The sequence below is a fragment of the Physella acuta genome, unplaced genomic scaffold (assembly GCF_028476545.2).
Source record: "Physella acuta isolate Inbredline_101_S28 unplaced genomic scaffold, ASM2847654v3 ptg001465l, whole genome shotgun sequence".
NCBI lineage: Eukaryota > Metazoa > Mollusca > Gastropoda > Physidae > Physella > Physella acuta.
The window spans coordinates 301,360-314,133 of NW_026732980.1; the positions used below are offsets into that span (position 1 = coordinate 301,360).

Sequence of the window (12,774 nt, forward strand, 5' to 3'; positions counted from 1 at the left end):
AGACTGGGATGAGGGTGGGTGGTAGGAAGGTGTGAGGTGTGTGTAAGAGTGGGGTGGTAGGAAGGTGTGAGGTGTGTGTAAGAGCAAGTGGGGAGACTGGGATGAGGGTGGGTGGTAGGAAAGTGTAAGGTGTAAGGTGTGAGGTGTGAGGTGTGAGGTGTGTGTAAGAGCAAGTGGAGAGACTGGGATGGGGGTGGGGTGGTAGGAAGCTGTGAGGTGTGAGGTGTGTGTAAGAGCAAGTGGGGAGACTGGGATGAGGGTGGGTGGTAGGAAAGTGTAAGGTGTAAGGTGTGAGGTGTGAGGTGTGAGGTGTGTGTAAGAGCAAGTGGAGAGACTTGGATGGGGGTGGGGTGGTAGGAAGGTGTGAGGTGTGTGTAAGAGCAAGTGGAGAGACTGGGATGGGGGTGGGGTGGTAGGAAGGTGTGAGGTGTGAGGTGTGTGTAAGAGCAAGTGGGGAGACTGGGATGGGGGTGGGGTGGTAGGAAAGTGTTAGGTATGTGTAAGAGCAAGTGGAGAGACTGGGATGGGGGTGGGGTGGTAGGAAAGTGTAAGGTGTGTGTAAGAGCAAGTGGGGAGGCTGGGATGGGGGTGGGGTGGTAGGAAGGTGTGAGGTGTGAGGTGTGTGTAAGAGCAAGTGGGGAGACTGGGATGAGGGTGGGGTGGTAGGGAGGTGTAAGGTGCGAGGTGTGTGTAAGAGCAAGTGGGGAGACTGGGATGAGGGTGGTATCAAGCGAGAATGTGAGGAATGTGGTGAGTAAGATAGAGAATATGGTGGTAAATTAATGAAGCATATGTTAACACTGCCTTATATGGTATATTAATATCGATATCGTCAGTGTAAGTCTAGCTATTGATAGGCCTATCAGCAAATGCTTTCAGAATGACAGTAACGTGTGCAAAACAGATTTTGACGTGTGCAAAACATGTACGTGTCCCTTATAAAACTCATCTTTTTGTTAACAACTCACTGCTTGAGGTCCAACGTACGATCATTTCATGTAAGTGTTTCTTTCTTTTGATACATTATCTCGTTCATATCTTATCTTAAGCTTGCGTTGACAGAGGCGGTCATCTACATACAAGAGTTGCTTCCCTTGCAAGTGATATACGTCTCCAGTTTAATAATTCGAACTCGATGCCAAAGTACGTCTTTAAGTTCCCCAACCGCTGAAGGGTACCTGACTCACGATGGGGAAATTAAAGACAGCTGGGGGTAAAGCTTTGACACCAATATTCCTTTATAAACCATAATACCATCCATCCAGGGGCGGAACTACAGTGCCGCCAGACCCCGCAATGCGGGGGGGGGGGCCACGCCATTTAGGGGCCCACAGCCGACCATAATAATGTTTTTCATACTTAAATTTTTTTTAATTTTCTTGCATTTTTGACTTGATGGTTGTTTTGTAAAAAAAAGATTACAGTAGCTGCGGTTGGATTATCTTTATTCTATAGACACCACCCCAAGCTCGTGTATATTCTTTTTCTCTTTGTTTTTGAACCACTGTGAAAGCGGAGTCCTCTTTCTCCTACAATCAAACTTATCAAAGATAAGCAAACGTTCAAACCACTTCCATGACTTATTTCCCTTTTTAAAATAGTCAAATGGGCTCCTTTTAATAGATTTGTACTAAACAAATTAAAAAAACAATTATTTCTCTTAATTTTTTTTTTTATAAAGTAGTTACTAAACAATGACATTGTATAAAAAGGAAATGTGTTTAAAAATAATAATATAAATACAAAAAAAAAACAAAAAAATAAACATAACACGAGACACCATTACTTATACAAAGCTTGCATGGCTTATATTCTTTTGCCCGACTTAGAGGTTACAGGTCATATAACAGAGATAAAATAAAACTGATTTTCACAAAACACACTAATGCATTTACACACATGACATGATGCTGTAATTTGTTTTAATTTAAAAAACATTTCTATTTAAACCCGAACAGGCCAGCAATGAGTATCTTATGTTCGTATTTTGTGTTTATATATATATATATATATATATATATATATATATATATATATATATATATATATATATATATATATATATATATATATATATATATATATATAGGGGGGCCTAAATAATGTTTTTGCGGGGTGGCCCTTTTTTTCTAGTTCCGCCACTGCATCCATCGTGTGACTGTCTACCCAAAAATCTTGCGTTCAGAACTTGGAGTGCCGGCGGATGAGCATAATTCATATTACTTAACGATTATAATACCCCAATCTATTGCATAGGGTATCGCACTATTTAAAACCAACGGAGACGTCAATACGCAAACGAAAAAACCAGCTTAGTCAAATTACACCCTTCCTGGGCGTCAACGGAAGCGCCTGATTCAGTTTAGTGTAAAATTATAACGTCCCGTTTTATCCATAGTCTATCGCACTGTTTAAAACAAACGTATGCGCCGTAACCTCCCAAAGTTTCATGGCGATCAGATGAAAGGTGTAGTACTGCATAAAAGACAAAGAAACAAACACACAAAACACACACACACATTGCTTTATATATATATATATATATATATATATATATATATATATATATATATATATATATATATATATATATATATATACCAACCCCCCTCCCGTGAACAACCATTTCCACTCACCTACGCAACTAGGTACGTGCTAAACATGTCTATGCTATAGATACAGCAATATGTTAAAACATGCACACACAAAACACACTAATACATGTACAACAAATAAAACATAACCGAGGTTATGTTTTATATATAGATTAGGCAGACTGCCTAGCTTTGCCTAGGTTTTTGAAAAACAATTGCCTAAAATGATACAATTTTTTTATATTATGCTGATTATAATTAAACCAATCTTAGCACTATTTCTAATTTAATACCAATTTTTTAAACATCAACTTAACTTAATATGTTACGGTATTTTCTCCTTTTTCCCTTGTCTGATTTTAAAATTATGTCTGTGGAATAAAACAGTCTGAACAGAGAGAATGGTGTGTGTGTGTGTGTGTGTGTGTGTGTGTGTGTGTGTGTGTGTGTGTGTGTGTGTATGTGTGTGTGTGTGTTGGGGGGGGGGTGTCCAACGTCTGCTGGCGTGAATGTTTTTATTTTAAATCCTGAGTCGACTTATTTTTAGAAATTCAGCAGAACCAGCCTGAATACCTAGTAAAATCCACGCACACATTTTACAATCGAATTATTACATAACAATATTTCTTTTATTGTGTACGAGTTGAAATATTTCAATGCATCAAATCATCACACCTGTGTAAACAAGGCGATAAGAACTAGCCCAGGAGGCTTGCGTAATTCCATACATCTTTAGTAAAGAACACACAGCAGATGGGCGTTGATCTTGTTGTTTTTTTGTGTCGCCACGTGCTTTGATAAGAGACATCAATAATCATTGGCGTAGCGAGGTCGGGTGTCACCCGGTGCGGCACTTAATGGTGTCACCCCCCCCCCAGAGGCATAGAGACCCTTCCCAGGGACAAACTTTCAAATTTTCGATTTGCACCCCCCCCCCCTCAAACTTTCGATTTGCACCCCCCCTCAAGTTTTCGATTTGCACCCCCCCCCCCCCCTCAAACTTTCGATTTGCACCCCCCCTCGAGTTTTTCTCTATATATTTTGCTATTTTTTGCCTTGGTGTCACCCCCCTAAATTGTGTCACCCGGTGCGGTCCGCACCCCCCGCCCCCCCCCCTCGCTACGCCCCTGTCAATAATACAACGCTCTTGGGGTTACAACACTGGCGTTCTGCCATTAGGATTAGTACTGTGATGCATTTACACTTAGATAATTTTATGGTGATTAATTTTTTTAATTTTCTAGCTTATTGATTGTTCTTTAATTATGACACATTTTTTCTTCAGTCAACAATGTCTGACGTCTTGTGGGTCCGCCTGTCTGCGGTTACCTTCTGCATCTGCCTCTCTCTGTCATCGCATGTCGTGTCGGCCGCTGGGGTCGGAGAACGAGAACAGCACTCGCTGGCCCAACGGTCAGACGCGGGGACTAGCAAAGGCGCGGATCCAATATCGAAACGAGACGCCGCAGAAGCCTTTAAAACATTTGATGCAAGTGTTCGGTTTTTTTTCGACCACGCAGGCCTGGAAGCTTTAAAAAAAGAGGAAATTAAGCGGAAAAAAAGAATTAAATACTGGCAAGACGTCTATAAATATATGGGACAAGGCGGCGAAATCTAGAAAGAATAATTAAAAATAAAGTTGCTCTGATAAATTAGCAGAGAGAGAGAGAGAGAGAGAGAGAGAGAGAGAAAATACAAATAAACAGAGATACGATCTTTGCATAAATGTATTAAACATAAAATAGCTTTCAGATGTTAGTTTTTTTTTCATTCTATTGCTTTGTGCTGTCATTATGTCTTTTGTTTTAGGGCATTCATTCTCTCAAAATGAGCTCTTATAAATATCTTTTACACAAAATACGAAAGATGTATGAAAATTTAGGCTGGCATTTGTGTGGCACTTGAGTTTGACACTCAACAGCTCACAAAGGCTGAGCCTAACATTAAGCTAATACTTATTGTAAAAAAAAAAACAAGACTATCCATTACACTCATACAATAATAATTCTAACACTGAAATGAGACCTATCTAACAGTACCTAAGACTGACCATATCAATGACCTCATCCTTACCTAACGCTAACGTAAGATTGACCATAACACTGACCTACGACTGACATTAACACCTAACTAAAACTCACAGAAAACTGACCTAAGACTGATCCACCATATTAGAGACACAAATCTTACACCGTTTATCATTCGCTATCAGAGGGGTGAAACTCGCCTTCGCAATTTCACTCCATCCTGTGAACACCTGTACTGACCCGGGTCATAGAAAAACTAGGAATGACGTCACAAGACACACAGCGACAAAACGAGGCAAAGAAAAAGACAACTTTCACGGGAAATAAAACAAATTGCCTGTGGACAAGCCTTCGCTTGGGCCAACCATCTATGGTCGAAACACTTTCGGTCAAACGGCATCTATGTATGTATGATCGGAAAATATTTGTTTTCCTATGACATTTAGAAAGAACGGGGACATTTAATTTTATATAGAGGAATTAGAGTGAAATATATACATCCATGTATAACCACATACACAGACCAACATCAACATGCAGGTATAAACACACATACACGCACTCTCTCTCTCACACCCACCCACACACACACACATATATATATATATATATATATATATATATATATATATATATATATATATAGGACGGTAAGTAAAATCTGTGTTCGCAGCAAAATCGCACCCTACCAGGGCACCGGCGGACACTTCTGATTCAATTTAGTGAGCGACTGTAACGCTCGCACTGTTTACAACGAACTCAGGCACCATTGCGCTCAGGGGAAAGCCCAGGGCGCCAAATCGAACCCCACAGGGGCGCCGGGGCACCCGCCTTGCTCGATATAGTTAACGATTATTGTTGCACATCGCGTCTTTAGTAAGAGGCGTAGTGAGGGCGGGGCGGGGGGGGAGGTGAGGACTGCACCAGGTGACGTATTAAGGGTTGTGACACCATGGCACAAAATTGCAAAATATACAGAATAACATGCTATTTGCCAGTTCCATTAATGATTAATTACAGTTAAATAGTTTTTTAAACGCAAATCGACAATTATTACAAGAGGGTGGGGATGACACCATGACGTAAACGTGCTAAATATAGAGAAAACAATACTACATGTATTATTAACGGACTAAAGATAGACATCGTTACTATTAAGTCTACAATGATTAAAGATTATACACATACATGTACGCGTATGCGGCATATATTTAAATTATAGATCTATGTAAGACGACACCCACATATATATATATATATATATATATATATATATATATATATATATATATATATATATATATATATATATATTCTTATTGTCTTTGTGATTGTATGCACCTGTATAGCACTGTTCCCGATTATTATGACATACAGAATGCTGTAAGTCAAACATACATTATACAAACAGACACATTGACAAAACACAATAAAAATATTTTTTTACATATAGCCTATACACAGATAGCAATTTCACGGCTACATTTGTTTGAGATTAATTCAGGTGGATTTACTAATCGGTGTGGTCTGCTTGAAATTAGTTCATGCCATTGTTCGTTTAATCTGAGACAGCTGTATCTTTGTTAACGAATTTGATCGATATTTTATATGAAAATAACCGCACGATAGCTAACCTAAAATCATCGCACACAAGCAATCACACACACACACATTCACGCACGCACGCACATACACACGCACATACGCACACATATGTTCACTGTCTGACTTTCTGAAACGCACAAACACAAGAAGGCACGATAGACATCGGTTAGCTAATATACTTGCCAATATAAAAATTCGAGAAAAATTTCGGACATTGGCTGGTAAATATGAGGTGATTAAGGCCATTTCGCGAAGTGGCCGGTATGCGCTGGTCAAAGTCTGATGTAATGCAACAAAACCTAGGTGGTCGTGCCAAGGAACAGGGTCAGTATCCAAACAAAAGTCTTTCAGTAATACTGATTAAAGTGGTGATAGAGTGTCTTGTAATAGCATCTGATTAATACGATGGTTATGACACCTGTTTAATTGGGTGGTTATGACAGCTGGTTAATGTGGGTGGTTGTGAGAGCTGGTTAATTGGGTGGTTTTGACAGCTGGTATAAGTGTGGTTGTCATAACTGGTTTCGCTTAAAAAGGGTTGCAGCCATCTTTTCTATTAACTAGATCTAGATCTATATTTTTCTCTTTGATTTATAAACCGCTAGTGTCAAAAGTGGCCCTGAACTGGTTCTTATTCTTTTCTTCTAAACAGAAAATGTAAAATAAGGCCTTGAACATTTATTACACCTCTCTCCACTGCAGTGTCACATGTCTTTTCGTGACGTAGTAAATAGAACACAGCTTTCCTCCATCTATAAGTAAAAGGGGAATATTTTTTATTCCACCACCCTTCTCCCATTTGGAAATCCATTTAGAATCTATTGTTCATCTCCGATTTTTGTTTTCTACCTTTTATTTACATATTGTTAAATTACCTGTTAATTTCTTACGCTGTTTATATTGTAAAAAAATTCTCAACAAATCTGTAAAAACATGTAAGACTATCAACTATCAAGGTAAAAATGTTTGTATTTCTTTATTTCTAATTAACATTCATTTGAATTGTTGATCGACAAATCATCTTTTAGTAATGTTAATTTTTTGAACTTTGTGTGCAGGTAAAGATCATTTTTGTAAAAGTTTGAATTATGTTACAGACTAACGCACACACATATGTGTATGTGCTGATGCAATTATTTCTATTTGAAAATAAAATTTAAAATGTATAAACCGCAATCCTTTTAAATTAAGAGGCAACAGCCTACGCTAAGTAAAATGATGAAGATATGCAATCGAACAATTACTCTTTAAATATTTTCATTCACATTAAACCAAATCAACCAAAGATACCCCTAGAGATAATCGATAGACAAAAACAATATAATTTGAAAAATGTGCAAGTTAAGTAGGACTCAAATCCAAGAAGAAAACTGAAACCATCTAAACTCTGAACAAATAAAAAGATGGTAGGGTTGGAGAAATGCCAAGATATTTGTATAGGGAGACACGCTGACAAGATATGTGTAGACCGCTGTCTTACGGCTAGAGCTAGGTTCTGGTTAGGTTAGGGAAGTAATTAGTTGTAGTTGCGTATTATCATCCCTAATGACTTTGGATGTGAGCTTCATAAGGGAAATGTTGCGATCAGCTGTTGGCTTGTTGAGGTTATGGTTTAGTGAGGGTTGGGATTGTGATATGGGTCTATGTTTAGTGAGGGTTGGGATTGTGATATGGGTCTAGGTTTAGTGAGGGTTGGGATTGTATGGACATGGTCTAATGTGATGTGGATAGTAGTGTTAGGGGTTAGTGAGGGTTGGGATTCTGATATGGGTCTAGGTTTAGTGAAAGTTGGGATTGTATGGACATGGTCTAGTATGATGTGGATAGTAGTGTTAGGGTTTAGTGAGACGGTAAAGCTAGCGTTATCTGGCTGTGTAATTTGGTTGAAATAGATTGTATAACGTAGAGATAAAGTTGTTTAAGAATTTAATCTGTACTCTGAACAACGGCTTTAAGTAGAATCTGCTGGTTGAATGGTTTTCATGTTACTGATGTATATTTTGTCTTTCAAATATTAATTTTTGCAACATCAACTAGAAGATAATGTATGTCACATGAACATCTGGGTTTGACCAGTACTACACCCCATTCCTGTCACATGACCATCTGGGTTTGACCAGTACTACACCCCATTCCTGTCACATGACCATCTGGGTTTGACCAGTACTACACCCCATTCCTGTCAAATGACCATCTGGGTTTGACCAGTACTACACCCCATTCCTGTCACATGACCATCTGGGTTTGACCAGTACTACACCCCATTCATGTCACATGGCCATCTGGGTTTGACCAGTACTACACCCCTTTCCTGTCTGGTGCGTGTTACATTCCACATTTAATTATTTGTGCAGGTAAGCCTGAAGTTTACAAATTACAACATTGCTCATCTAGTAGCTCACACTTGTGTAATCCACGCCTGTATGTTCACATTCTAATATTTTTTGTAATATTAAAACACCTACATTGTTTTGTATTTGTGGTGGTAGGCTCCGGTAAAAAAAAAAACCTTTTTTTAATACAAAAAGCAAACAATTTTTTCTCTACAGCTTTTTAAAGGAAAAGTCGCATATGTGTTTCCATTTCTAAAAAAATGGTTACTTTGACAAAGGCGGCCATATTGAAAAATTAACCCCTTCGTAGGATTTCCACCATTAATAAAATATTATATTTTAAGCCCAATAAACAATGAATTCTTAATCTTCTACCGTAGTTTGGGGTATTTAGCTGAAAAAAATTTAGTGCATTATCTTCAAACTAATTTATTATGAATTTTCGAATTGTGGGTCCGTTAAAACGGTGTATTAAAAAAGTTTTTTTTTACTGGAGACTACCCAGTTTACCCTCTTATTTTGATAACGGAATTAATTGTATTTTTTTTATTTTTTTATTTTTTTTTAACATGGAAAATATCTAATTACTTTATTTATGCAATCAGCAGCTATTTCTGCAAACTAAAACTAATTTAGCTTGCAGTATAACTAAACACAGAACTGAGTTATTAGCTGTGGAATTTTAGAAAGTGAGATAAAAATCCATGATAAATTTTAAGAGACTTAATTTAAAACTATTCATCATCTTCGCCACTTTGATTCATTGCTTGGCTTATACATCTCTCATGCTACTAACAATATAAAATACACATATTTAAGCAGCCATGGTAAAACAGAGTGTCATCATTCTTCCTCAGCAGGTTCTTTCTTTATGTCTTCATACAACTTCCCTCTGTTTGCGCTCCTAAAGTACTTATCTGGTAATGTTTTGAAAATTATCTCAAATGGATACGCTAGCACTATAACAGTTATAAAGAAACGTTGATGTTCGTTTGAAAACTGTTTGATCAGAGGCGTAGCGAGGGGGGGGGACGTATGTCCCCGGGCGCCGACCTTAGGGGGGGGGCGCCAAATTGAAAGTTTGAAGTGGGGGTGCAAATGAAAAGTTCGAGGGGGGGGTGCAAATCGAAAATTAGCTCCCGAGGGGGGCGCCAAATTGAAAGTATGTCCCCGGGCGCCGGGAAGGGTCGCTACGCCTCTGTGTTTGATAAAGTTGATTTGCCAAGGACTACATTGTGGTACGTAGTGTCTTATTTGATAACGGAATTATAATTATACCAAAGATACCAGATGAAAACTAGTACGGCAATCACACTAAACAATCCAAAGTCTTTGATATAACAATTTAAAAAACTAAAACCTTTCGGTTTCAATAATTTAAACTGATTCCTCCTTAAAAATAAAACACTCGTTTGAAAAAAAAACATTTAGATACAATTTAGAATACGTGTTTTCAAATTTGATATAAACACAGAATCATTGAAATGGGGAGGGGGGTATGTTCGTAGGTTGTGTGATTGCTGAGTATGGAATTGGGATGGGCAGGCGTGAAGCAAGTGACGTCTGGACGTCGTGATTTCATCTCAAGTTTTAAAAGCCGGGTTGAGTTGGAGTAAACAATTTCACTTTAAAATAATACGTTGACAATCTTTTTAAAAAGAAAAAAAAAACCCAATATAAAAAAACCCACATAAAATCGTGAATTAAGTATCATTAATCCAGAATATCGAATTATAAAGCGTTTGACTTGTAAGCAGTTAGCCTATGAGATGTGGTTGGTTAGTGGGTCTAGAGTATGTCGATTGATTTGTGGTTGTAATTTACTTCAGTGTAGTGGTAGATGGTGGTGATCATCTGGTTGTTGGAGTCAATAATATAACAGACTTTTGAATGCATGATTTGAGTGCTTGTATACGTGTTTGGTTGATGACTGTAGACTTCACCCATCTCAGATTTCCGTCTATTCGCGACTTGACGTAATTTGTGAAATTCAGATTGTATAGCAATCAGCATCATTATATCAGCATTTCTGTTTTGCAATCGCAATCTCTGACTTTTCTACCTGAAATCAGCACAATTTGGAAGTGTAACCTTTAACATTAATAACACCGTCTATGTTTTCTAGCTACTTTTAATGTTGTTACTAAGCAATGTAGGCTACACATCTATTTAATAATACTAACAAGAGTTACTTCCCATCTACACATTTAAACAATTTAAGGTAAATAATCTTCAGTGTGTCTTCTTAAATACAGATTAAACATAAATGTAATAGTGGTTGGGAACAGATCAAGCTAGACAATTGAAGGTTACAGTAGAAAAAGCTCAATCACCAGCAGATAAATGTGTACGAGACAGGTTTGGCAACTGGGGTGGGAAGGGTTGAATAGTGGAAAATGTTTGTTTTTTTTTTTGCTCGTGTTGAAATTTGGACTCGTTTGAAGTTCTAGAAAATCCAACAGGTGGGAACGGGGCAATAACACCCCCCATCCCTAGTAGGACATCCCCCCCCCCGGACAGGGTTAGAGTTAGAGTTAGGGCTAGGGTTAGGGCTAGGGTTAGGGCTATGGTTAGGGTTAGGGTAATATCTATGGCTAAAGTTAGGCTTAAACCAATGCTTAGCGTTGATTTTGGTTTTGTGTTTTAGGCTAAGGTAAATGCTTCGGTTTTGGTCTTTTTGTTAAGGTTAGTATTAAGGTAATATATAGGTATAGAATTCTAGTTATAGTTAGGATTCTAACTTTTTCCACTCTACCACAAAGACGAGCCAGCTCAGTTGATGGGGCGCTAGTCTATCAACACTACCGCAGAAACGCCCCGGTTTACGCTGATGAAAGACAACTCGGCGACGGCTATGGTGTCAGGGGCATCGCGCGTTTCTGGTGACACGGCTTTCGGCGGAGGCGCGTAACGCAGCGAGACGGATGATTCAAGTAGTACATCTATCTCCCTGCACAGCACTCCCAATAAGCGAACCCCGGATGCTAAGATAGCCACTGGGGATCTCGGGGCTCTCAACTGTACGTTTTCTTAGGAAGCCGTCACTTCAATATTTTTAAACAAATGTTAGGCCTATGACAGAAACCTTTGCTTGCGTGTACTCAAAAACTTCCCAAATTTTCATTGCGATAGTATGAAGGGTGTAGTCATTCATAAAAGACAGACACACGGTGTTCACATGTACAGCTGTATGTGCCCAGTTCACGCGGAAGAAAACCTTCTGATTTAAGGCAAGGGACATCCATAAATGACGTCTTGCTTTTTTGACGACTCACAAAAAGCCAGAACTTCACCCCTAAATGACGTCATTTGTTAATTTTTCTGAGTAAGGAACTTAAAAGGGACCCCAAAGCGCCGATGTGCTTCTATCGGAAATTGGGATGGTCTCAATTACTTTTCCTAAAGGCTTTTTGTAAAGGCTGCGGCTATTCGTACTTAACTACAAATAGCCCTATGAAGGCTATTCGTACTCTGACCAATCAGTGCGCGGCATTTTTTCTGTGATTCTTGAATTCCCTTTTTCATCTTTTACATGCTGTATAGATCTAGAACTGATTTTTTTTTTTAGATCTTACTAAACCTAACCCTAAATCTTACTATGCATGCATGCGCAGGACAATGAATTTAAAAATAAATTTGATTGGTCGGCTAAAAATAGCGAAGTACGAATAGCCTTCTGAGGGCTATTTGTAGTAAAGTACCAATAGACACTGAAGGGAGAGAATTTAAATAATGCACTTGTACTATAAAATTTTATAAAACAAAAAGAAGTTAACGTACATAAAACTGAATTTATTGTTATTATATTCTTTTTAATTATTTGTAAAATACAGGATAGTACAGAATAGTAGTTTTACCAATACAACAAACGTACATTTTGTGGGCTCCTAAACAAGCAAAAGTCGTCTTAACTTAATCTTAATATCTAGTTTGCAAGATTCTAGTAATCCTTTATGTTCCGTATATGACAAAGTAGAGAGGTGTAAAATTGTGTAAACTGTGAAATACCTGTTAATTATTCAGGAAGATCATAATACTGTCTCTATATTCTGACAAACGCTGAACACAAAATAGCTGCATTTATTTTATTTTCATTATTTTAGTCATTCATCACTATTTTTGCCTGATATAATCAATTTTCTATTTTAAAAAAAAAAAAGGCGTCGGTGTCCTAAAATGCTTCCCCACCCTAGATAAGCCACTGTTTAAAGCAAA

General features: G+C 38.1%; 1 protein-coding gene across 1 annotated transcript; it reads left to right on the forward strand.

The window, feature by feature from the left end:
- The first annotated feature begins 901 nt into the window (after positions 1-901).
- On the forward strand, positions 902-4,345 carry LOC131928130 (uncharacterized). The gene is made up of 2 exons (XM_059284067.1): positions 902-998; positions 3,880-4,345. The coding sequence occupies exons 1-2, from the start codon at positions 924-926 to the stop codon at positions 4,210-4,212; spliced, it is 408 nt and encodes a 135-aa protein (XP_059140050.1). The 5' UTR covers positions 902-923; the 3' UTR covers positions 4,213-4,345.
- The last annotated feature ends 8,429 nt before the right edge of the window (positions 4,346-12,774 follow it).